The following is a 27,491-nucleotide window of genomic DNA, read 5'->3' on the forward strand; positions in this document are numbered from 1 at the left end:
GACTCGTACGTGTCATCAAATACTGTTTTGCGTATACGTACATAGCCTGACAAGTTGGCGTAGGTGGCGCCCTAGACTGCTGCGATCCCCACCTGGATCGCAGCAGTCCAGGGCGCCACCTACGCCAACTTGTCAGGCTAATACGTACATTGAACGAAATTTTTATGACTGGATTAAAGTTTGCATTATTTTTAATCTTGGAGACGGTTGCATTCGAAAATGTTGGTAATACAGTGGTGGTCGTCGCATCACATCCTGTTTGATACAGGACTCATAGCGACGTATACAATGCGTGTAAATTGCATTGTTTATTCACATGAAATTCGAACACGATCTTAGAGAGCCAAAGACGAATTTTTTTCATCGCCACAAATTTTAAACTGAATATTTTTTTTTTCAAAAACTGTAATCAAGACTTGTAGTTGTATGGAAATAATGTCCATTTGGTGCAAAATCATCAAAAAATATAAAAAAATACATAAAAACAGGCAATGTACCATAAGCTGGCTAATAAACCACGTTTTACTACCAAACATTCCTGTTTGACCAGCTCATAGTAAGTGACATTTGAATACATGTGTATTAACAAGACATGGCCGGCTATGCCAGGTGTCATTGCAGTGATCTGAGAAACCTTGTGAAACTCGAGGCAAATTTTCAGTGATGAGCGCCCTCTGGTGGCAAACTGCTTGATGTAGATAGGTATGAATAATGTTGTTCAACTAGAGAACTGTTGTACTGTACTTTATTTTTCACTTGGAATTTATATTTACTGAAAGGTTTAATCGGTGGAAATAAAATTCACTGAATATACCTTCCACCTTATATTTTACATTCAACTCGCCAAAAAATTAATGAAAATAAACTATACACAAAACAGCCAAAATGTCTTTCAGCAAAATATTAATTCAAGCATATTTTATTAAAAAAACACCAAAAAAATTAAACAAGAGACTGACTGTATGCAAGAATACAGTAAATATCTGAACATTAGTAATTTTTATTTTCTTGTTAACCAGCCATCACAGATCAAAACTAAGCCAACTGTAGGACAACTTTTTTAAGGAACAGTGAACCAGAGAGGCAGATACTTGGTACCGAGATTGAGGTGCCATGTATTGTAAAATAATTTATTTTAGCTGGAATTAATTTTCGCTGAAAAGACATTTTGGGTGTTTTGTATGGAATTTTCACTGATTTTTTTTGACAAGTTGAATGTAAAATATAGAAAAAAAGGTATATGAATCATTCCTAAAGTGAAAATAGCGAAAATTAATTCCAAGTGAAAAAGTATTTTACAGTACTCGGAGTCAACTCCCACATTAGTCAGACATGGTTAGAAAGTTATTGCGCCCTCGCTGACAGATTCACTCGCAGTTGTCAATGAGGGCGCAATAACTATCACTGATCATACAAGAGATAAGAATATGGAACTTTTTTGAGAAACAGAAGTCCAAAATGTTTCGGGGAAAACAATTTAACTTAACAAGTTGATACTGTCTTTTATGGCAAAATCTTAAAAATTTGCTCAACCAAAATTGTGCCGTAAATTTATGGGTATTTTCATCCTACCATATACGGAAATGCGAATTCCAAATAGGGAACGATTATGCGCGTAAGCATCCTCTAATAATAAAAACAAACACATAGAAGTTCGCTGATTCTGTTCTAAACTTTTTGGATTTCGGCATTCCCATGATGTATCCTTGGAAGGAAAAGATGTATGTTATTACGAAAATACCTCAAAGTATGCACTCAGACAGTACGCTGTCGCATCGGTAGATACTCTCGTACTATCTTCGTGCATACTTAGAGGTATTCTCGTAAACCTCGTATTATGAATCTTAATTCAAAACATTTGAAAAAAATTAACATTTTAATTTAGTGTCGTCAGTCTGATGATAGTTTCTCTCGTATACAAAGAAAATTTATCTCCCACAATGCTTTGCACATAGGCAAGGTAACATGCTCAGTAGTGCAAAATAATTCAACAGCCATATTTTTTATAAAAATACACAAACACATTATGTTTTGAGAAGCTACATAGCATTTATTCCAATAATGTAACTAATTGTAAAAAGAACTAATTTTAATCAATATTGCAAAGTCCCCAAAAAAATTCCATTTTATCCACAATCCAACATGAAGACTTATTTTTTTTTTAAGAGGAATTTCTATTACTTTCCCCAGTAGAGAAAAACTAACATTTTACTAAGCTGCTTTATTTTAATAACATGAAACTTAGATGAGTGAAAAAACGTTCCCGCCAATACAAAAAAACTGGACTGAAAGAGTCTCTATACATTTTACAAACTGCGTTGAATGACGTCAAATGGATAACATTCACTAAATTTGAACCACCGTGTTACATTGTCTAATTTACATGATGCCAAGAACGGCAAAAGTCTTAAATTAAATTACCACAAATAGTAATAAGTTTCAGCCATTAGAATTCTTGCAAAAAATAATCTCCAAAAAACTCCTTAAATCAATGAACATTCAGTTTTGTACAACCGGATAAGACAACCAATGTATTGTCATCACATGTCACAAGATAACCAATCACAGAACGCCAGGTCATCACATGTCAAGTTATCACATGACATGAAAAGGCCAATCATAAAATGTTTGGTCATCAGTTTTTGGGCTACTCCATTCTCGGCAGAAATGGGTGACTTTATACAACTGTCATAAAACTCCAAGTGGAATATTCTATGCCACAGTAAATAAAAAAGGTGTGCACATAATACACCTATTTCTTTATGTACCATATAAAAGTATGCCCAACCCACCCACACCTAAAATGGAATATTCCTTGTTCAGAAACACAAAGCTGGGTGATATAAACCAATCGGGTCTTACAAGAGAAGCTAAAACTGAATCTGTACATCTAATTCCAACTTTCACCTGAATTACTAACATTTATGTACAAGCTTTTTCCTCTCAATGTAAATTTTTGAAAATAAAAATTCTATGCAGCAAAAACACTCATCCATTTGACCTTTAACCTTTTGTATGCCACAATTTTAAACATTTTCACTAATTTTCAATATTTTTTTATTCATTTTTTGATCAAATGGATTTCCCAATTGCCTAATGTCTTACCGTAATTAAAATTTTTAAGAAAAAATAAATAAGATTTATTTTGTAAAAAATGTTGACTGTGGCATCCAGAAGGTTAAAGTTAAACTTTTCACCACCAGACTCTCTCCCAAATTTTTCTACACTTTTTTATATTCAATATTTCTGGGAATGGGGTCAACAGGCAAAGTTTGAATCAATTTTCAGTTTTTACTCAAAAATATGGACATTTTTGTCTCAATCTTCTGAAAAAAAAGTGCAGACTATAAACGGGACTATTTTGTGATGAAAAGCAACTGGTGGTGAAAAGGTTAATGATTGAAGCACTGAATACTGCACAACACTCGTTATGCCAACAGGCGACAGCAACAACTTCCAGCACCAGTACTGTAAATTCATCGATTTTTCAGTGATTCTTAAATTATCGTTTTGGTATTTTTAGCATACACACTGGTTTTAAATTCACAAATTTGTTGAAAAAACTAGTAAAAATTCTAGTTATTTTAATTTAAATACTGAATTTTTAATTTAACTTAATATCAGTTTAAAAAAAAAACATGAAAAATTAATGCTTTTACAGTACTTCAAGAAAAACCAATATGTGAATTTTGGGGTCACATACAGTGGTTATGAGCTTCCATATCTGCAAACATCTGGTTACATACAGTGAAACTTGTTTTTAGTAAACAATGAAACTATTCAGTATATAGAGGTCTTTATTGAACACCTCTGGTCTGGTTTACACTGGATTAGACCGGTTTAAACTGGTTATGTACAGTGAAACTTGCCTATAGTGAACAATTTAACTGTTAAAAATATAGGGGTCTTTAATGAGAACCTCTGGTTCAAACTGGTTTTACTGTACTGGCAACATCATTACAAGCATCAGAGCTTCGGTTTATACAGGGTTAGACTAGTTTAAACTGGTTTTACTGTACTCTTTGCAAGTATCAATGGTATAGTTCAGTTTTACCATACACATTATCAAGAACTGTAATGAAAACAATTACCATACAATAATTTTATTTTAGCTTAAATTCATTTTGGCTGAAAATACACTTTAGTGCATTGTGGGTAATTTGCACAAATTTATGAGTACCATATTAAACATGGTAGCAAAATGAAAAGTTTCGAAACAGTTGATCCAAACTACAAAATGAGAAAATGCGTTTAATGCTAAATGTCAAGTTCAAAATAAAGCGTAAATAATGAAATTCACACAGGTTGAGTCGCAATGAGAATTATCAATAATAAAGAAAAAATCCACACTGTCAAACGCACGTAATGTTTCTGAAAAAATAGGGTGGTGTCAGTTACCTGCTACTATTAGCTGAAATAAGTATACACTGATAATGTCCATTTGCCCTCCCCCCCCCCCTCCCTTCATTTGACCAATCAGAAGCATTTGACTATCACCCTTTGCCAATCAGAATCAGCACGGTTATCCAACCGCATGGACAAGTTTCCACAGATCGCAAAGACCTAACCATCCACAGTTACTCTACTATTGTTAAAGAAAACATAAATGCAAACCACAAAATAACCTCTAAAGAAAAAGCTCCACAAATGTGGGATAATGCAATTTACAGTTTTTTTTTTATATCACTTTTCATTCTCTAGATATTCAACTTTTCATCAGAATTATGTAGTCAGCCATCTTGATTCGCAAGCAAAGGATTATGGGTAAAGTATGACATCATAGAATCTGTTGTCAGAAATTGAGGAAATAATTGAATTTTGAATATCTAGAGAATGAAAAGTGATATAAAAAAACTGTAAATTGCATTCTCCTACATTTGCTGAGCTTTTTCTTTAGAGGTTATTTTGTTGTTTGGATTGATGTTTCCTTTAAATCAGAAAATGCGATGTTTGATAATACAAGGCATGATTCTTTGAAAGAACCCGTCAACAAACAAGCTGCTTTCTGATTGGCTGAACTGTCAGGTATTAGGGTTGTGTAGCCAATCAGGGAGAGTCTTGTAAGTGAAACTATGGTATACGAGTATAGATGGGTTTTCCCTCTAGATTCTTCCTAGAAACGTAACTGTGGCCAAAACAATGTAAATTTTAAACTCTCTCGCAGAATTCTTTCATTCACGGCCAGTGAAAACCCATCGAGTACCATGATCTTTAACGTGCGTTTTAGATGTAATAACAGTCAATACAGGATTCCCTACATGTTTCTATTCTAAACCATGCATCAAATATGCATAAAATTGAACACATGTAATAATACATCATGGAGAAAATCACATTAGTCTTGGAAGACTAACTAAAAATGTCATCACCAAAGGCAATTTTAATGCTGCTAAGGCCAGGCAAAAAAAAAAAAGTTTCTGATGAAATTGTTTTTCATTGTATAGCGATTTTTTTTTTATCTTGATAAAATCATAGACTTTAGGTCTTTTAAGGTCTATGATAAAATATTCAATATCACACCAAGGTATAATCAATTTATCAACAGAGGGCCCTGTGCAGTGACAAAATAAGTGAGAAAATATTGGCGCACACACACGGACCAGAAACTTTTTTTTTTTTTTTGTTAGGCCAAATATATTACTGTATATCCACATGAAGATTGCCAGCATATGAACTGCAGAGGGTGCCATTTCCTGCTCTGTTGAATCAGCACCTTTAAAATGAGATTATGATTAATACTGCTTTGGTGGGATTGATTATGAGCTGTAATCAACAACAAAACTGCTCTTGCACCATTAAAAAGAAAGCCCCTGGACAGAACTTTGAGAAATCCCTCTGTAAATACTTATCTACGTACACTTGAAACATAAGGCTTGATGTGAAGCACTTGACTATTACTGTAGAATACTTTATTTTCGCTTGGAATTTATTTTCGCTATTTCCGCTGAAGGAATGATTCCGTGAAAATAAAATCCAGCGTATAAACTTTTAATCCTATATTTCACATTAAACTTGTCAAAAATCAGTGAAAATAAATTCCATACAAAACTCCCAAAAAGCCTTTTCAGCAAAAATAAAGTATTTCACAGTATATTAAACATCAAAACGAACAGTGTAATATAAGCAAAGCACCAAAAAAAACATTTTTTTTTTGTATATAATAAAAAGAAACTGTTATAGTAACATTAACAAATATATTAATCTAAATGTGTATTCTTTTTTACAGGGTTCATAAATGAGAATAATAAATCAGGAAAATAAAATACAAATATAAGTTGTCCGATTTCAGTTGTTAATAATTACAAGGTTGTCAATTTATACAGCTGGTCTGAAACGTACCAGAGCAGAAGTCAGCGAAACCACTAAACGACATTTAACAGATCGACAACGAGAGATTTTTCTCAAGAGATGTTGGCAAGTAAACACTGATTACAATTCTGCTTGAGCTAATTTACATACTATATACTGCTTTAACCTTCTCACCACCAGACTTTCGTCCAAATTTTTCTGCACTTTTCTCGTATATTCCTCAATATTTCTGGAAATGAACCTTAATTTTGGAGCCAACAGACAAAATTTTAGTCAATTTTTAGGTTTTACTAAAAAAATTTGGCTATTTTTGTCCCAATCCTCTGAAAGAAAGTGCAGACTATAAACGGGAATATTTTTGTGAATTTGTGATGAAAAGAGGGAACTGGTGGTGAAAAGGTGATTTTCTGTTCATAGCAAGATGTCAGTAAATCAACTTAAGCCTTCAAGTAGGTCTGAAAAAACAAAACCTAAAATGTCAAATCTGTAAAAATTAATGACTTTCTGCTTTAAACACACTCCAAGACAAGTTGTGATCTTGCACGCATGTAAAGAGCACCCTCTACAGTTGACCCTTGAATGGTCAAGGTCACCTCCCAAGGGTGCATAAACCTTTAGTTTATTTAGTATTAAAAAATTAACACAAATTTAGCGACGAGTACGCAAAGTTTACAGCGCATCTCATTTGGATCTGTATACACAAACTGGATTTACATATTTATTCTAGAATGACTGTCAAATTAAAAATTTAAATGACTCATAAATATATCAAGACAGGCAAAAAAATTTGATTGCGGTTGAAATCTATTTCTGAATATTATTTAAGATACACATGCAAACACAAAGCACTCTCACTCACGTCAACACAATATTACCCCTTTGAACGCCGCCATTGCCGCAACCGACCAAAACTTTGCACATTTTTTGTGTAATTCTCTATATTTTGTTAATTTTTAATCAAACGCACATATAATCAAAATTTTCGAAAATAAAAAAAAATTCATTTTTGCAGGTGAAAAGCGACAAAAAGTTGACTTTGGCGATCAAAGGGTTGATTAAAAGGAAGGGCTAAGGATATATATCTACTTTATAAAAAATACAGTGCTAACTGGAGTTTGGTTCGTATCTGCTATCACTATGACAGTTCTTTTCACTAGTATCAACTTCTTGAGAACTACTGCCAGGACGAACATTTTCCGGGATATCCGGAGGATGACTATTCCCGGCAGCCTCATGACATGGCACATTTTCAATGTCTTCAATTTTTAGAGAGCTTATACAACTCTGAGCTTCGGCTACCCAGCATTCAATGCGGTCTTTGTCGACAGGGAATGAAGAATCACAGACTTTGTCGGTTTCGAGCGTAATCTCACAATTATCATCTTCTTCACTTAAATCGTCGTCGTCATCTTCTTCTTCTTCCTCCTCCTCCTCCTCTTCCTCTTCCTCTTCTTCTTCGTCGTCGTCAACATCGTCATCCCCCTCCCCATCCTCTTTGACGTTTTGTGATGAGCTCCGACTCCTTGTCCTTAAACACTCAACATTAACATCACCGTCATTATCGTAACTGTTCAAAACCTCCGTTGTGATTGTCTTCTCCACTTCCTCGTCAGTTCGTTCAAGTCTCGTCGATGTAATATTGCCATGATCCTGCGAATACGCATTTCCTTGTTCGATTTCTCTCCCGAACTCATCAAACTCCGGTTCTGGATCCGGATAATTTTCCGAAATTGGTTCGGATATGACACTACTGAAGGATATCCCGCTACAGCCGGATAAGTTCCGATTGTGCCCCATGTGCTGTCGGTGTTTAGCTATCCTGGCAGCGTTTTGTGATTCTATTTCCTGTTGATACGTCACAACCATGTCGTTATAAACCGCCCTTGCCTTAGCGGATAAATCAAGCAGTTCACGGAATGTGTTCTGTAAAAGGTCAAAGTTCAAAGTATAAAAAGCATCGTAATATGAGGTTATCATGAGAAAGTAGAAGAGTGATTGAATCGAGCGAGCGAGCGAGCGAGCGAGCGAGCGAGCGAGCGACATAAAGCAAAGGTTGATGTGATCCTGTACTGCCAGAGTGCATATTTTGCGGTATTTTTATAACTTTCCTGCTTGAAATAATAATTTAATTACAGATTATAGCCCAAAATTGTTTGTGCTATGTGAACGCTTGCGTTTAGTGATTCCATTTTCATTGCAGGCTATAGCACTTCTACATCCAATTTAAACAAAGAAAAGTTGTCAAAGGCAATGTCAATAACCTGAAAAGTCGGGGGGGAAAAAATCAGCGTTTGAGTGCTGATAACGTTTTGGTACAATTATTAATACAGCTTTTTACATCAATTATGCGTACGACTTTAGAACGTTTTCCTTGCGTCAAGATCGTAGACATTTTCAAAACAGTTATGCCCAATTCAAACTTTGATATTGATGACAGTATTGATGAAATAAAAAATGGCAGTATAATATATGCGCGTACGAAACGTCCTCCTTACCTCTGCGCCATCATAGTTGAATATTCCCACCACACTAACAGGAACTAATTTGTTAACCGCACGACCCAGCGCTTTACGCCCCAAGGCAAATATAAACGGCACATCCTGTTCCTGCGCCAAGCTGATAATGACATCGAGTGCTTCGTCTAAACCACCTGAAAATGGAATCCCACAAAAAATATTAGTGGTTGATGATGATGATAGACAGTGCACCCTCTAATATAATGCTTCACTGAAGATTCTTACTTTGGCAACTACTGTGAAATAATTTATTTTCACTCAGAATTTATTTTTGCTATTTTTGCTCAAGTGAAAATAAAATAAAGCAAATATACTTTTTACATTCAACTCACCAAAATTCAACAAATTACATACAAAACGCGTAAAAAATCTTTTCAACGAAAAATAATTTGAATTAATATAAAGTATTTTACAGTAGCTGTGCTTATTCCCTCATAAAATAGAAAATTATACTTCAATCTAGAAAAAACATTTTACTAAAGTTATGGAATTTGTAATTTGGTAAAAGAAAATTCATATTTTACAAACATAATAAAATCTGGTGTTGCAATAGTTTAGCTTGTGCCTTCAGAAGTTCCCACAGGAATGTACGATATTGAGTGAAACTACCCCCACTTATACATACATAATATTATCTTTCAATGCAATGGAATGTACTCCAATCTCATTTTTATCTGATGTAAATAAAGGCTTTAAATCGTTTTCAATAACAATTACGTGACAATGGTCGTCAAAATCCTGTTAAGAGCGAAGCTTGTTTTCGCGCCTAAAACAGCGTTCCATTCTTGTCGGTCAACACCTCTTAAACACTATGGTTACATGGGTCAGTAAGACGCGATGACAAGGGAAAAACACTATCTCACAAATCTCTCGCTCTAAGGTCTATTGTGGTCACAAAATAATTATGTAGATCAGCCAATCCGAGTCTGGGTCGCGCGCACAAAAGCTCTGATTGGTTGCCGAGACACTATTTATAGAATTAAACCAATTAGTCATGAGACCCTGTTGTCTAAGGTCTATTGCGATCACAAAATAATTATGTAGATCAGCCAATCCGAGTCTGGGTCTCGTGCACAAAAGCTTTGATTGGTTTCTGAGACACTATTTATAGAATTAAACCAATTAGTCATGAGACCCCGTTGTCTAAGGTCTATTGCGGTCACAAAATAATTATGCAGATCAGCCAATCCGAGTCTGGGTCTCACGCGCAAAAGCTTCGATTGGTTGCTGAGACACTATTTATAGAATTAAACCAATTAGTCATGAGACCCCGTTGTCTAAGGTCTATTGCGGTCACAAAATAATTATGCAGATCAGCCAATCCGAGTCTGGGTCTCACGCGCAAAAGCTTCGATTGGTTGCTGAGACACTATTTATAGAATTAAACCAATTAGTCATGAGACCCCGTTGTCTAAGGTCTATTGCGGTCACAAAATAATTATGCAGATCAGCCAATCCGAGTCTGGGTCTCACGCACAAAAGCTTCGATTGGTTGCTGCGACACTATTTATAGAATTAAACCTATTAGTCATGAGACCCCGTTGTCTAAGGTCTATTGCGGTCACAAAATAATTATGTAGATCAGCCAATCCGAGTCTGGGTCTCGCGCACAAAAGCTTTGATTGGTTGCTGAGACACTATTTATAGAATTAAACCAATTAGTCATGAGACCCCGTTGTCTAAGGTCTATTGCGGTCACAAAATAATTATGTAGATCAGCCAATCCGAGTCTGGGTCTCGCGCACAAAAGCTCTGATTGGTTGCTGAGACACTATTTATAGAATTAAACCAATTAGTCATGAGACCCCGTTGTCTAAGGTCTATTGCGGTCACAAAATAATTATGTAGATCAGCCAATCCGAGTCTGGGTCTCGCGCACAAAAGCTCTGATTGGTTGCCGAGACACTATTTATAGAAACCACTTAGTCATGGGACCCCGTTGATCAGCTTATCCTCGGGGGAGGACATCCGGGCATTTTCTACCGCCTGGCAACCCTCGCGGTGAAAACAAAGACCAAAAACTCTCAGAAAACGGTACTTTGGGATGGTTGTTGAGATTCCCCTGAACAGTGTAACAAGATTAGTCCTACATGTGTAATATATATGAATTTGGTTGTTCGGGATTACTTCAAAGTTGAGTTTGTGTTGTTTTCTCGAGTTTTCACCGGCTCCACCGGCGTTCCACAGCAGCGCGCACAAAGCCCATAGAAATACGTGGTACAGTGGTGCGCGTCTTAGCAACGTAGAACGTCCGCGACGTAGCTCCGCCCCCCAGGATACAAAATTATTTTAAATTAGCTATATTATACACGCCATACAAAATGAGAAATCAAGTCACTAATGCCCAACGAACCAAATAGTGGATGGGCAAATAAATTTTCTAAGATCACTACGTACCTTTCGACTGAATCCTTTCCAAGTTTGGTGAGATCAACAAGCATTTCACTTTGCGTAATCTAAGGTGCTTCGTTACCTCGCGTAATCCCATTACAATCCGACGTCTTGATTTGGCCTACAACAAGAACACGATATAACAATCAGAACTCAACGATGTTAATAGCAACCATGGTAACTCAATTACCTGCTAAGTAAACACCATATTCAATTTTGCCTTAAAACATTTTTTGTTTACAGTTTTCGGATCATATAAAAGGTCCAAGCAGGGTGTTGTATATTTGATTTTGGAAGTATTTATTTGTGATAACTCATGGCAATGTATACAGTTTTTTTGTTTTTAAATATTTTTGTGCCAGATGAAAGTTTTGGCCAGACATTGAACATCACAGTTGTCTCTCATGACTTTTGTATGTGCAATTTGCAAATACTAGAGCTGACACATGGTGCATTTTGCCACAGAGACCAAATTCTAGTTTTAGAACTATGCTGCATGACCAGATTCAATTTTGACTTAAAATATTTTGTTTACAGGTCTCTGAACGGATAAAATGTCAAAGGGTGTCGTATATTTGATTTTGGGAGTATTATGATGTATAAATTTCTTCGTTTTGTGCCAGATGAAAGTTTAGACTAGACATTCAATGTCACTGTTGTCTCTCTTGAATTTTCTATGTGCAATTTGCAAACACATTCTAGTTTTGCTTTGTTCATGGCAGCATGAGCAAAGTTGCATTCGTTAGTGAATGAATCTCAGCCAGTGGATTTAATCTTCTCATTGAGTCTGGCGCTCACTCACCCAGGGTAGAGGGACAACTCATTTTATGTTCAACCCAAGGTGATCGGTATAACGTTTATGGAAGTAAAAATTTGCAAATCTGTAGGCGATGGTAATCGTTCTTCATCACAGCATGTCGAATTTAAAAATAATCAACACATGCCAAAAAACTTGAGTATGTCTGGCAGCAAGCACTCTGTATTACTTGCAAGATTGTGCCTGATTGGCTACAAAAACCAAACACCCAACTATTAAGCCAATCAGAAAGCAGCTTCTTTGTTCAACAGTTCTTTTCAACAAATCAAATCACATTATGTATGAATGCTTCAACTCAACTATAATTCTACCAACAATTTTTTTACTTAAATTTGTTGTTAATGGCCATTTTCCGTTTACTGCGAGAATCGCGCGTTATGCGTGAAATCGAACATAAAAACAGGACAAACAAAGGTCATAGCTTCGTAGTGGAGTCAAACATCGCGTGGGATTCGACAAACGCAAAAGTATTTTGGGGGATATTTCCATGCTTAATAATGTGCTGTACACATTTGATGATAGGCAATTTCGATTAAGTGAGGATATTGGAAAGCAATATTCCTCTGTCGAAGATCGGCCGGTCGATGTGAGCTACGAAATAAAAAAATTCAAATCGTTCGATTTTTACGGCAGACGTTCAACGCGTCTTTCATGCACCTCGCGAAATCTCGCACGGAAAATCACCCATTTGTCATCACTTTGATCAAAACTGCTGAAATAAATATCGTAAACAATATCGTATTTTGTTAATATGACAACAAATTTATACATACTCTAGTCGGGTCTTTGTGATACTGTTTATCTTGAAACCTGCATAATGTCTGCAGTAACGTAGTACAGCACCCGTCAACTTCTTTATCTAACATCTGGTTGCAATATCTATGAATAACAAGAACACACGGCCGTACAATGCAGGGGTTGAATTTGACTGATATAGGGAAGTTTAAAATCAAGGTATCACTGACTGTGGACATTGGCAACACACACCTCAGTTGCTACAGAGCAAAACAAAATGCTTTCTGAGTTTGTAAATGAATGTTTGCAATATAAAAGTCGTCCAGGAGTTTCTTTTTTGAATATATTTAGAAAGTAGGAGACCAAAATCTTGTGCTTTTGCAAGTTGTAGGTCTTAATCTTTTCACCTTCATTGCCTAAACTTTTCAGCAAATTTTCCTTATATTTTTCATTATTTCTAAAAATGAATACTAATTTTGGAGCCAACAGACAAAATTCAAACCCATTTTCAGTTTTTACTCAAAATATGTGGATATTTTAGTTTTAATCTTCAGGAGGAAAGTGCAGACTATAAAAATTCAAAGAAGTCCGCTCGACAGCCATTTAGCCAGCAGCTGTCGATTAACAAAATTCCAGACTGCTATTCACAATTTCAGTATTTACTTGGAGACAATTTCCTGTGATCCGAGTTTTAATTTATTGTTTTTAATGCCCAATGTTGTTAATTCTTATTTATTGGTGGTATACATGAATTTCCAATTTTTTTTTTTACTTCATGAACAACAACAAAAAGAGTCAATAACTTTGAGAGTTTTCAACTTTTGTTTTCATCGGTTCTTGTCGCCAGGCGACGAAAAACCAGGATGTTCATTCCCAAGAATAATCATGTTTTGATACTTACTCTCGAAATCTACGACTATGAATCTTTGGAAGAGCAGCGTTAGGTGACGGTGTACGAAAACCAACAACTGGACTTGGTAGTCCAGAACTTAGCGGCGAACCAGGTGAGAGTGGGCTCATACTCATTGGCGACAGCTGACTGACCGGAGAGAGCTCACTCTGTGATTGGCTGAGACTGATACTGGAACCTTTGTCACTGTTACCTGCAAACCAAAAATAAATAACAATTCAACGTTATGATTACCGCAAAAATTCTACGTTGATTTCAAGAGAGCAGGAATACAAAAATATTCGAATATTCAAATTAGTCTGTGGCAGAGACTGATTCAACACGTTCAGTTGATGCTTAAAGAATGATTTTAAAACTTAAAGCGAGGGAGTCGTCACCTGTGCATGCGTCAGGTGGCCATAGCGTGTCATTGTTTGCAAACAAGCGTCTACCCATGAGCCTTTGCGTTCCTAGCGCGTGTTGTTATCCACGCTTGGGACTAAATTCATGTGCGCAGGTGACGACCCTCTCGCTTTAAATAATGTTCGTTTTTTCTTGCGCATCGCATCGAATGCTCCAAATACCATAGTTACATAAAGTAAAAAGAACAGTGGACAAGATGGCGGAACATTATGTGGAGAAAAAAAATAAAGTCAAGTTGCTCTCTCACTCTCAACGAGATCTCATCGGTCATTTGCAAATATTGTATATTGCCGGCCGTGCCTCCGTGAAGTTCGACCCTACTGTATTCTTTAGTTTCATTGTTTATACTCACCACAAGGCACTGTGATCTCGTCAGGGCCCACCTGTCCGGTCGTCCATTCACTGCTTTCTTGCGATAACTGTACACCCTGTTCTATTTCCTCATCCACCTCTTGGAACATCACTTTATTAGTATCGTCATCCGATAACGTGCATTCCCCAAGTATCCGTAGTCTCTTTTTCTCTTCACGTTCGCGCAATATAACTCTCTTCAATGCGCTGGGTTTTTTCTTCGCTGGTTGTTCTCGCTCTTTTCCACGCTTCACCGGTGCACTGCTGTCTAGTGGGTTTGTAATTGGCGTCTACACAATAAAACAGTTTTGTTTCAATTAAATTTGTTTTCAAATATATTTTTCAGCTTGCAAGGTGACACAGTTGACATTGAATTTCACAGTTGTCACTCGAAAGTTCAACTTGCCAAAGAAAATGCAACTACATGCAAATTTAGGTACTGTAAAATACTTTACTTTCACTTGGAATTAATTTTCACTATTTTTGCTGAAGGACTGATTCAGTGAAAATAAAATCCAGCGAATATATCTTTTTTCCTATATTTTACATTTAACTTGTCAAAAATCAGTGAAAAATAAATGCCATACAAAACACCCAAAATGTCTTTCAGCGAAAATAAATTCCAGCTAAAATAAAGTATTCTACAGTACTACGTAACAGGGCATGCAATCACCATGCAATTATCATAATGGCATTTTCGTAGATTATCCAGGTATTAAAGTAGCCTGGTCACAGCCCAACACATGCACCTGTTTCCCCCAAAACACCCAAAATGTCTTTTCAGCGAAAATTAATTCCAGCTAAAATAAAGTATTCTACAGTACTACGTGACAGAGCATGCAATCACCATGCAATTATCATAATGGCATTTTCGTAGATTATCCTGGTATTAAAGTAGCCTGGTCACAGCCCAGCACATGCACCTGTTTCCCCCAAAACACCCAAAATGTCTTTTCAGCGAAAATTAATTCCAGCTAAAATAAAGTATTCTACAGTACTACGTGACAGGGCATGCAATCACCATGCAATTATCATAATGGCATTTTCGTAGATTATCCTGGTATTAAAGTAGCCTGGTCACAGCCCAACACATGCACCTGTTTTCCCCCAAAACACCCAAAATGTCTTTTCAGCGAAAATTAATTCCAGCTAAAATAAAGTATTCTACAGTACTACGTGACAGGGCATGCAATCACCATGCAATTATCATAATGGCATTTTCGTAGATTATCCAGGTATTAAAGTAGCCTGGTCACAGCCCAACACATGCACCTGTTTCCCCCAAAAGTTCTGTTGGTAGAAAAAAACTGTGCAAGTGAATCTCGGACTCAATCTGTTGCACACTCATTTTTTTGAGGGAAAGGGGGAGAGGGGGTATCTTTCCTGTGGCTGTCAACAGGGAGGATTTGACCTTGTGTATATCAATCGTGGGACAGATCAGACAGCTACTACATTAGTTGCAGAGTACTTTTTTTTTTTTTACACGACTGAAATAAAAAAACACACTACTTACATCTTTGTTCTTAGGCCTGGCACCAGCACCGGATGGCAAGGTGTCCTTAACACGAGTCATCACAGGGGACACGCCAGCTGATATCACAAGCTTTTGTTTCTGTTTCATTTCTTGCTGTTGTTTTTTCTGCATTAAAAAAGACAAATATTACATAGTTAGTGATGTATATCAGTGTCTCTGTCAACAATTAAATGAGATAAAAGCCTCGCAGCAATGCAAGTTCTAAAGTTATGAGAACAAAAATATTTTTCAAAATCATTGATCGTTGGGTGCATACATTGATTATTATTGGATTGGATTCAAAATGGCTGACTGAAGGCCATTTTGTTTTAATGAATGCTATCCCGGAAACACATCTCTAACATGCTATGACTGAGTTCAAACTTCAAATACCTTTTTAAACTTGTTAACTCACAGGGACTATGTACTGCAATTAATTTTAATCCTTATTCTGACAGCCCTGTGTACTTTTACATTGATTCGACCAGATAAGGGTTAATTTTGCTCATCATCAAATTTAAATAATAATATTATAAACCAATAGATTACATTGCAGGATTTTTTTAAAAAACACTTGACATTCAGAGAATGATGAAACAACGTGCTCACCTCGAGTGCTGCTAGCATATCTCCCAAGTCAAACTCGATTGGCATCTTTGTTCGTTTGTTCGGTTTCTTCAAATTCTCCTGTAGCTGTTTTTGTTCCTCGGTAATTTCCGAATATTCTTGCGCCGCTGCTTGCGTAGCAATTAAAGCTTTCTTCCGTCGTTTACGGGCATTCTTTCCTTCTTTGACCGTACTCACAGCGACCTCCGGCGACATTAGCTCTTCTGGTAACATTTTCATTTTCACCTCAGTGTCTTCATAGTTATCCTAAAATACAAACATGAAATATTACAAGCTTATTGTGATGATACAAAGTATATTATGGGCATAATGAAATAAGAATATCGAAAGTAATATTGCAAAGTATATTACATGTATGAGAATATCGTCAAGTGATATCGATAATATCGCAAAATACATTACGAAAATATTGCATAGTATATTATGAAAATATCGCAAAGTATATTGCGAGAATATCACAAAGTATATTAAGAGAATATCGCAATGTTTATTACGAGAATATCGCAATGTGTATTACGAGAATATCACAAAGTAATATTACAAGAATATCGCAATGTGTATTACGAGAATATCACAAAGTATATTAAGAGAATATCGCAATGTGTATTAAGAGAATGCAGCAAAGTATATTAAGAGAATATCGCAATGTGTATTACGAGAATATCACAAAGTAATATTACAAGAATATCGCAATGTGTATTACGAGAATATCACAAAGTATATTAAGAGAATATCACAAAGTATATTAAGAGAATATCACAAAGTATATTAAGAGAATATCGCAATGTGTATTAAGAGAATATCACAAAGTATATTAAGAGAATATCGCAATGTGTATTACGAGAATATTACAAGAATATCGCAATGTGTATTACGAGAATATCACAAAGTTTATTAAGAGAATATCGCAATGTGTATTACGAGAATATCACAAAGTAATATTACAAGAATACTTTGACATGTTATTTTTGAGACTAGTAAGTATCAAGAACACGGCAGGAATAAAACAGAGTTGTTTTTCCACCCTGCAGTTCATTGCGTATTACTGTAAAATCTGTATTAGAAGCTCCAGCTTCTATTAAAATGGTAAAATGCAACAGAGGGGATGTGGCTTCTATTAGAGCATCTACACATATGAGAAATGATGAATTTTTGGTTCTCAATTATTCAAAAAGAGTGTGTGCGTCTTCTATTAGAGATGCGGCTTCTAATACAGATTTTACAGTATATTATAGCATTGTCAATACCAGCAAATTGTATGACATCATTGCCAGATTATTCGCGATATTGTATTGCATTATTGAGAATCAAGGCCCCGTATCATGCATAGGAATAGAATGATGAGATCGGAAAACAAATAAAGAGACTGGCATTATAATAATAAGAACAAGCGCTCTTGCTACCCATTCAGAAAATGTATTAACCTTTTCACCACCAATTCACAAAACAGTATTGATTATACTCTGCACTTTCCTTCAGAGGATTGGAACAAAAAAAAAATGTCAGTAAAACCTGATGAAAATTGCCTGTTTGCTCAAAAATTTGGTTCATTTCCAGAAATACTGAAGATTATAGTAAACGAGCAACCTCTTGGTTGAGACAGTTACGCTGATAGCTGTTCATTTAAAGAATTTAAGATATCATCACAAAATGAACAAATCTGAGCGAGGTCTACCAGTTGTACCTATATAATACATATATCAAAGCAATCACACTTTTTTCCAAAAATGACAAAAATATTCACCAAAAATAGAAAATTAAAGATATCATGAAGTGAACAAATCTGAGAGTGGTCCACATGTAGTACCTATATATGTAATATCAAAGCAATTGGACTTGCGATTTTTCACAAATATATTACTTTTTACCAAAAATGACAAAATTAATCACCAAAAATAGAGAATTAAAGATATCACGTAATAAACAAATCTAAGAGAAGTATACCCAAGGTACATACACCAAGTATCGAAGCAATCAGGCTTGTAGTTTTTAAAAACAATTCGACAATGTAAAAAATTAACACGAACAACAGACGTCAACGGACAATCACTTACACGATATCGGTAAGCCCCACTCGCTAAGCTAAGGAGAGCTAAAAAAATGCAGACAAATTTGGGCGAGAAAGTCTGGTGATGAAAAAAAATTGGTTAAATGGTTTGTAGATTGACTCCTATATTATAAGCTGGAACTTCATGACAAATAGCGACTTGATGACCAGTTTGGCTGAAAGTTTGTTCAAAGCTAAAGTTAGAGTAGTCCTGAAAAGTTAAAGCGCAATAGTTGTCGCGCTTGTGTTGATAAACATTGATTTTCCCACAATCCAATGCGCTATTCTAATGGAAATCACAAGCATGAGGTTTGACCTTGGCACAACTTGCACTGATTGCCGCTGGTGACTCCTTCAATACCTTCCAATCACATGAAAATTCAGTTCGTTGATCTGCACAACAGTCAAAGTCATCATCTTTGTTTATATGAGACCCATATATCTCACACATGCGCAGCGCAACGACTACCGCGCTTTAAATGCATCAATACTTACCGATTTATCTACATATGATCCATGAACTGTCATCGTTGTTGGCGTCGTCGTCCGTTGTTGTACCACAGCACTGTAACTCATTACTGTTGGCCTGTCTTCTGATCTATTTGGCACGACGGACGGCAAATCTTGATACTCTGTATCATCCTCAAACTTCAACGCTCCAAACTCTTCCGCACTCGGCACCGGCGTAGTTAGAAGATCTGATCTCGCCAGAGAGTTAATGGAAGAGTTCGCAGACCTCCCGCTATCTCGCGATTTATTCCTCTTTCTCTGTCGTTTCTTCTTCTTAATTGGCTGAGCAACTAATTCAGTGGCAGTAGTGCCGCTTACAGTACTATTAATCGTATCCGCTGGTACTTCCTTCCTGTCATGAGGTTCACTTTGTAAATTTCTATTCGTCGAGTTTATCACCTTGCTTTTATTCCATTGCGTTTTCATAGCTTGTTGCGCGACATGAGTCCTATCAATTGCACTTGGAGTTACAACTGAAGCGACGGGTACCTTCGCTTTTGCAACAGCTCCTGCATAGCTCATAACAGGCGGTCCGGCCATGGACGCCATTGTTGCCTGAGTATTCGACGGTGTTGTCGTGTTCACATTACTAGTTGAAGGTACACGCGCGTTTGACGCCGGTGTGTTTGACGATGGCGTACCCGTCGCTGCGTCCTGCGTGACAATACCCTGTGTACTGCTTCCAACGCTAAGATTCCTACAGTGCTTAGGACTGCTATAACCACTATCACTGTCTACTTGAGCCTCCTCAAATTCAGAATCAGTCGACGAAATATTTGTCCGTCTCGTTTGTTGACTCTGCGTTTTCCTACGGTTCTTAGCTTTCGCTTTCCTAAATGAGCTTGGTCGTTCCAACAGTGACAAATTTGCGAGATCGTCTGGGAAATCTACATTAAAATCATTGAACGAAAAAAAAAAATTTTTTAAAAACAATGCAAAATACATGCAGCAATCATCATTTTATTTATAATTTTTTTAAGTCTATGATCGGCTAATCAGCATTGATACATTCCCAGTGTAACAGAACTTGTCTATTCGCAAAAACTTATTATCATTTTTATCAATAATTTCAACCTTTTCTTAGTAGTATTTACTAATATAAGACATATTTAGACAGAATATTCTGCACAATATAAATATGTAGCAGTTTTCAATGCAAGTTAAGGTGGGTCTAAGCCAGATTAACTTTCACACCACCAGACTTTTTTGCCTGAATTTGTCAGCACTTATTTTCTAATATTTCAGGAAATGAACCTTTAGAAGGCAAAAGACAAAATTTGAGTCAATTTTACTCAAAAAATTTGGCTATTTTTGCCCCAATCGTCTGAAGGAAAGTGCAGACTATAAACAGGACTATGTTGTGAATTTTTAAGCCAGATTAAACTTCACACTTTTGCCTGAATTTTTTTGCACTTTTTTTCAATGTTTTTCAATATTTCTGGAAATGAACCTTTAGAAGGCAAAAGACAAAAGTCAAATATCAGTTTTTACTCAAAAAATTTAACTATTTTTGCCCCAATCGTCTGAAGGAAAGTGCAGACTATAAAACAGGACTATTTTGTGAATTTCTGATGAAAAGGTCAAAAATAGCTCAATGTTAAGTTACGCTCGGACCATACTGTAAATAAACTATGACATCATACAGGTAAGTACACTCAACTTGTGGAACACTGAGGCTCACAAATAGCCTCTCGCCCTTTTTTTCACAAGTGCTCAGTAACGCAGCAACCAAGAAAACTTGAAATTAGTCTATTGTTTACCTGTTTGTTGACAAGCATCAACATAGATAACTGTTTTTATTTTCCTTTTAATATCCTTGCTGGGTATAATGACTTTCTCACCGCTGGATGTCTTTTGTACGCCAACACTCTTCGTGTCTGCCGAACCACCTTTGTTTCGTCTACGGTTATTCTATAAGGAAAGTGAAAGACTATTAATTTTGTTTGTTATTACTCAACAGGTTTTCACTCGTCAGTTGTACTCGTAGGATCATCCAGCAAACCGGTCACTGGTAGCATAGTGGTTGTCGCATCAGACTCATGATCGATAGACCCAAGTTCAAATCCTACCTTAGGCTGAACATCAAAAGGGTCGACCCCTACCCTGGGTGTGTGTGCCACAGACTCAATGGGAAGGCCAATTCCACTGGCCGAGACTCATTCACTAATGAATGCGACTATGGGGAAACCTCGGTTAAGGTCCGCAGGTGCTTCTGTTCGACCGAGCCTGGTTGACTCCACGACAGCACATTAAATTGCCATTTGATAAGAAGATGGCCGCACAGGCCTGTCATGTAGTCCCAAATATGAATATGACTTCTGTGGCAAAAATGCACCATGTGTCAGCACTAGCAATTGCAATGTGCACATACAAAAAAAAGTCAGGAGAGACAACAGTGACATTCAATGTCCGGAAATGTCGCCTGGTACAAAAAACATTTAAAAAGAACATCCAGCAAATTTCAGTGAGTCATCAGGACTATGATGTAAAATACAAATCATATTCATTTGCCCTTGGCATGCTACAGATATTTAGATCCGAGGAGTCTTCATGATTCATGCGCATCAGACGAGTGATGTCTTATACAAGAACAGTCGATGTAAAACTTACCTTATTTTGCTTATTTCCACCTTGTCTGTTCGACCTATAACCACCTTTATGCGGGTAACCCTGAGGGTACGGAGGGGGTAGTTGGTGAGGTTGGTAGCCAGTCACATACGGGTTGATTGGGTACCCAGGATAATAGCCAGGATAGGGTAATGGAGGCTGTTGTTGTGGGTAAAACTCTGAATGCGGGTTGCCGTAGGGTTGATGTGGATAGTGGTGCTGTGCGCCTTGCTGCCACCTGACGTCAGTGATACAACTGAAACCAATAATAATTCAAACTAAGATGAGAAAACCAAGAAGCAACAATACATTGTTGGTAGCATGTCTATATAGTTATTTGGCAAAGCTAAAAAAAAACAAAAGCAAGTAAAGAAGAAGAAAAAAAGATGCGCTGCGACATTAAGCTCACTCACATGATTGAAAGTTTCAAAAAACAGTGCTTACAGTCGTCAGAATAGTCAAGAAAACACAATAGCGAAGTCGGTCATCAGAAAAACCCCTAAACAAGCATTGGTACGTTATACATTGTATGCACTACTGTATTCGCCACTATAACTTTTCGAATGATGTAAATGTGGTTATTGTTGCGTTTATAGAATGTCTGAATTACAGATCAATTATTAACCCTGTTTCTGCCTTTTATTTAAAACCACATCAAAATCCAATCTTTTATAGAACCAAAAGGCAAGAGTTTTTTTGTTTTTTTTTGCCATATGCCATATGCATTTAGGTTGGAAATGCAGGCGAATGTAAATCTGTATGAATGTGAATTTTGTAGCGCACAGCGTCACAACATATTTACTGTCACCAGGACCACACAAATAATTTTTTTTTTTTTTGGCCTATAAGCACACACATACTGCTGTTCCTCTGAGCATTATTTTAACAACAAGGCGAGTAGAGAGTCATAATGTGCCGAACCCCCAGGTGATATCAGACAACGGAAACATATGCCATAGCAGTAATCACGCCAACCACGCATTTACATATTTACCGACAACATGTATCTATACCTCGCCACCCGAACAGAGTTTGTGACTGATATGACAGTGGAAAGTGAAAATAAAACTGTAAAAAGATCTACAAACCCTAAACGGTTCTGCATACATGCCACATGTGTTTACGAATCCACATACGTTGACTGTACCAGCGTGTATCATTATCTGTATGCATCTTTGTATTTACATTGTAGAGATAAGATGGCTGCACGGTATGTGAGCCAACATGACCACCTAAAGGTCACACATCCTGGTACTTTTGTGTACCATGGTGAAAAATGACCTGAATATCACATATCCTGGTACTTTTATGTACCATGGTGAAAAATGACCTAAAGGTCACATATCCTGGTACTTTTATGTACCATGGTGAAAAATGACCTAAAGGTCACACATCCTGGTACTTTTCTACCTTGGTGAAACACGACCTAAAGGTCACACATCCTGGTACTTTTCTACCTTGGTGAAACATGACCTGACGGTCACACATCCTGGTACGTTTAAATATAATATTTAAACTCAACCTAAAGTTTGCTGACAGCAAAAACATTTTTTATGGCATTCACAACTCTTACAATTGATCTAATAAGACCCTTCAACTTACCTGTCTTGAACAAAAGGATAACAATTTATCATATAACTAGGGAGTTCACCAATATTAACATTGCTATTTTGATCTTTAGATGCATTATTCAAAGCTGAAGGCAAAGAGGAATCTGAATAGTGTTGCTGTGGCAACGATTTGTCTCCTGTTGTACCGTCTCCAAGACGATTTGGAACAAACGGCTCCACCTCGGCAGATAGCGTCTTTGCCTGAAGAAAAACATTAAAAAAAAAAAAGTTGGATATAAAATCGTAATCATGGTGCCCAGGGAAACCTGGAGCTTGCCCTGTTTTGGTTTAACTACTATAATTACATCACAACTAGAACCTAAAAATTTATTTACTAAAACAAGTTTGTTTTTTTTTTAAATTGATGTTCACATTTTACACGAGTTCTGCATAGATATAATCACATGATCACAGTTGTCTACCCCGACTTCTAGGAATCCTTCCGTTGCCACGGGTTACTACCCAAGGTGGAGATGTGAATATTATTCTGTACAGATGCGAATACACCCTCTCTACAACTTGCATGTTTTTATCAACATCCCTTTTTTTGTGTGTGTGTGTGTGTTTCATGACGTACATGTAGATGACGTACATGTAGATGAATAAAATTTTGTTTTCGTTATGTAGTTGTTTATCATTTAAAATATAGACTGTTGCCCTGTGACAAATGTTACTCACTGATGAGCACTAGATCACAATCTACTGTGACAACACTGTCTGTAAGTTGTTTTTACTAACAGGAACACATACAATGTATGTACATTTACAGCAGACGCTAACTAGATTTGTACGGTTAACTCGCAACTTCCCTAGGAAAGTCCTCAAAATCAAATAACCCCATCAACTTCTCTCAGGTGATTGAATCAACCGCAATTAAGATTCATACAGATAATTTATTCCATTTGTACAGTCACAACAATATTAATATGAAAACTATCAAAATCAGTATACTGTAGAATACTTAATTTTCGCTGAAGGGATGTTTCCGTGAAAATAAAATCCAGCGAATATACTTCTTTTCCTATATTTCACACTAAACTCATCAAAAATCAGTGAAAATAAATTCCACACAAAACTCCCAAAAAGCCTTTTCAGCGAAAATTAATTCCAGCGAAAATAAAGTATTCCACAGTATATTAAATCAAAACAATATGGATGCTATGGCCGGTTTACCTTCCAATTATTTATATAACTGAAGCATTTTGTCACATGTTTGGTATATTGAACGTACAAGCACTCGTACGAATCAGACCATACAACCTGACAAATGTGCATGGGGGTTGCTTATACAACAGTTGACCAACGCTGACATACTAGGGACTATTGTTTTCCCCCAAAAATATATATAGAACACAAGTCTGTTGCTAGAATAATTTAGACATAATCATTAAAAGACTTTTTAATGCCTGTAGTTACATTTATGTTGTGAGTAAGAAAAAAATAAATTTTGTTGAAAACATTACTGGTATAATGTGTTGGAATCATATGATAGATACATCAAAGATGTCATGTTTTGGAACAATTCTTGTTTAAATTCACTAGATAGTAATAATTTCTGTGTTATACGTTTCACAAAAATGTTTGAATTAAATTAAATTTAATTCTTTTTTGAAGGTCAACATTGACAACCATCGAAGGGGGGCTAAAAGTTTGATGCGCCGATTAGATTTTTCAAATTTTGTGATGGTAGAAATGAAAAGTGATTTAAAAAGTAAACCACATCCCGTTCAACATAAGATCTTGCATTACGTGTGAAATAGAACGTATAAACAGAACAAAGGTCATAGGGTAGTAATGATCTTGTGGGATTCAAGAATCCTGAAAATATTTTGGGGGGATATTTTCACACTTATCAATGTGCTATGCCATAAACATTCGACGATAAAATGCGGGTAGTTCGATGCAATATTCCTATCACAAAAATCGTCATTGGGCTATAAAAATTAAATTTTAATTCAAATCGCCAGATTTTTGCGGCAGATGCATCTTTCACACAATATGGAAGATTGGGTAATGAACAATAAAAATCACTTTTTTTTTTAGAATGACTACAATGTAAGTCTGAAAGTGTCAGCATGTGAAATTGGAACTAAACCGTCGCATCATAATAGTTCTATCTCAGAATGTTTCAACAATGAAATATCCACTGCTATTTTCACCTTTCCCCAGGGTGTTAGCTAGCCATCAGTCCACCCACCAAACAGACTGGCAACTTTAATTTTAGACTGGCAATTTTTCCCATTTTTCTGTTATTGTTCTTTGATAATTTTACCAAAATATATCAAAACCATCTACATTTTCATCAAGTTGAATTGTTTCGGACTGGCAGTTGCAAATTCCTGGCTAATAGCCTGCTGATCACCAACTATGAAAACTCTCAAAGTGATTCAGTAAATTCTTGTACTTTGGTTTATACATTAGCGACATCTCCCATTGAATGCACAAATTGCTACAACAAACAAACTGTATCATAGCAACAACATACTCACGGCTGTCAAAAATATTGACCTTTGAACTGCATGTACGGTACTGAGTTTAAAAATACAACATTATTAAACTGAAAGAGCATTTACAAAATCTAACACTAGTTCTACCGTAAAATCTGTATTAGAAGCTGCGACTTCTAATAAAATGGTACCACGCAACAGAGGGGATGCAGTTTCTATTATAGCATCTGATAGGGGCTGGAATTAAACAAATGTTGTCTGTCTATTGAACATTTGAAGAATAAATTAGCCTGTCCCAATCAATGATGCAGCTGTTCCTAGCAAAAATAAATATGTCATTTGAAATAAAAAAATTATTTTTGGGTTATCATATTTATTCTATGTGGATAAAACATTAGACCTTTTCCACAGCAGTTGGCCAAATAGTTAACAAGCAGCCTGTCGACTGAGATACATACATGTAGCTCCCGCTGTGAGCAATGCACATTTCAATTAAAGAACTGAAGATATCATTAGAAAATGAACAATATCTATAGTATCAAAGCAATCAAACTAGCTGTTTTTAACAAGAAGTCGAAAATATCACTTTTTACCAAAAATGACAAAAATATTTACCAAAAATAGAGCCTGTCGACTGAGATACATACATGTAGCTCCCACTGTGAGCAATGCACATTTAAAGAACTGAAGATATCATTAGAAAATGAACAATATCTATAGTATCAAAACAATCGAACTAGCTGTTTTTAACAAGAAGTCGAAAATATCACTTTTTACCAAAAATGACAAAAATATTTACCAAAAATAGAGAATTTGAAATTTTGACATGAAATCAAATCTGAGAAAGATCCATCCAAGGTACTTGCATATCAAATTTGAAAACATTCTGACTTGTGGTTTCGAAGAAGAAGTTGAAATTGTAAAGTTGACGACGACGGTCAATCAGTAATATGAACAGCTTTGCTGTGTCGACTTTGTCAACAGCGGAGCTAAGAAATTCAATTGTTCGTCTGTGTTTACAATCTCAAGACTTCTCTTTCATTTTGGCTATAATGCTGCCTGCATCGAGGGTCAAGGTGTCTAGTCACAATATTAAACATAATTTTTATATGTTTAGTTGTAAACAATTAATTTGTATGTTTTTTAACCTTTTCACCACCAGTTCCCTCTTTTCACCACAAAATAGTCCTGTTTATAGTCTGCACTTTCGTTCAAAAGATTGGGTACAAAAAATTTTCTTAAGTGAAAACTGAAAATTTACCCAAATTTTGTCTGTTGGCTCCAAAATTAAGTTCATTTTCAGAAATATTGGAGAATATAGAAAAAAAAACTGCAGAAAAATTTGGGCGAGAAAGTCTGGTGGTGAAAAGGGTAAAGACTATCCTAAATTTGATTTTTCATGAACTCTACAAAATCCCAAAACACAATGATGCTTACAGGTGTCAATAACAGGTTTTCTACAAACCATAAAAAGTGAGAAAGCAACTTTGATGATCTAGGAATGTGACTTTATTATTTATAAATAGAAGCAGGGATGGTAATATATTCCATGTTTTTGTACTAAAGTATGCTCTTTAACATTAGGTTTGGGAAGTGGTATACTGTAAAATGACTAATTTTCACTGGGTTTAAATTTCACTGATTTAGCATTTCAGACATATACAGTGGGTTTTAAATTCACGGTTTCATCGTTTAGATC

At 36.1% G+C, this 27,491-nt stretch overlaps 1 protein-coding gene across 1 annotated transcript in view; it reads right to left on the bottom strand.

Annotated features, from left to right (window-relative positions):
* Positions 1–2,024: 2,024 nt before the first annotated feature.
* The window catches only part of LOC102810310 (selenocysteine insertion sequence-binding protein 2-like), a 59,795-nt gene continuing 34,328 nt past the window's right edge, over positions 2,025–27,491 (bottom strand). Inside the window, exons 2-13 of the mRNA XM_085494538.1 lie at positions 23,338–23,546; positions 21,739–21,991; positions 20,889–21,039; positions 19,114–20,015; positions 16,554–16,817; positions 15,945–16,070; positions 14,433–14,721; positions 13,670–13,871; positions 12,807–12,912; positions 11,223–11,337; positions 8,805–8,959; positions 2,025–8,232 (exon numbers count right to left, since the gene is read on the bottom strand). Coding sequence (XP_085350664.1) covers positions 7,414–8,232; positions 8,805–8,959; positions 11,223–11,337; positions 12,807–12,912; positions 13,670–13,871; positions 14,433–14,721; positions 15,945–16,070; positions 16,554–16,817; positions 19,114–20,015; positions 20,889–21,039; positions 21,739–21,991; positions 23,338–23,546 — 3,591 coding nt within the window. The 3' untranslated portion in view covers positions 2,025–7,413. The remainder of the gene's footprint in view (positions 8,233–8,804; positions 8,960–11,222; positions 11,338–12,806; positions 12,913–13,669; positions 13,872–14,432; positions 14,722–15,944; positions 16,071–16,553; positions 16,818–19,113; positions 20,016–20,888; positions 21,040–21,738; positions 21,992–23,337; positions 23,547–27,491) is intronic.

The sequence above is a fragment of the Saccoglossus kowalevskii genome, chromosome 20, assembly GCF_978046115.1.
Source record: "Saccoglossus kowalevskii chromosome 20, keSacKowa6.1, whole genome shotgun sequence".
Lineage (NCBI taxonomy): Eukaryota > Metazoa > Hemichordata > Enteropneusta > Harrimaniidae > Saccoglossus > Saccoglossus kowalevskii.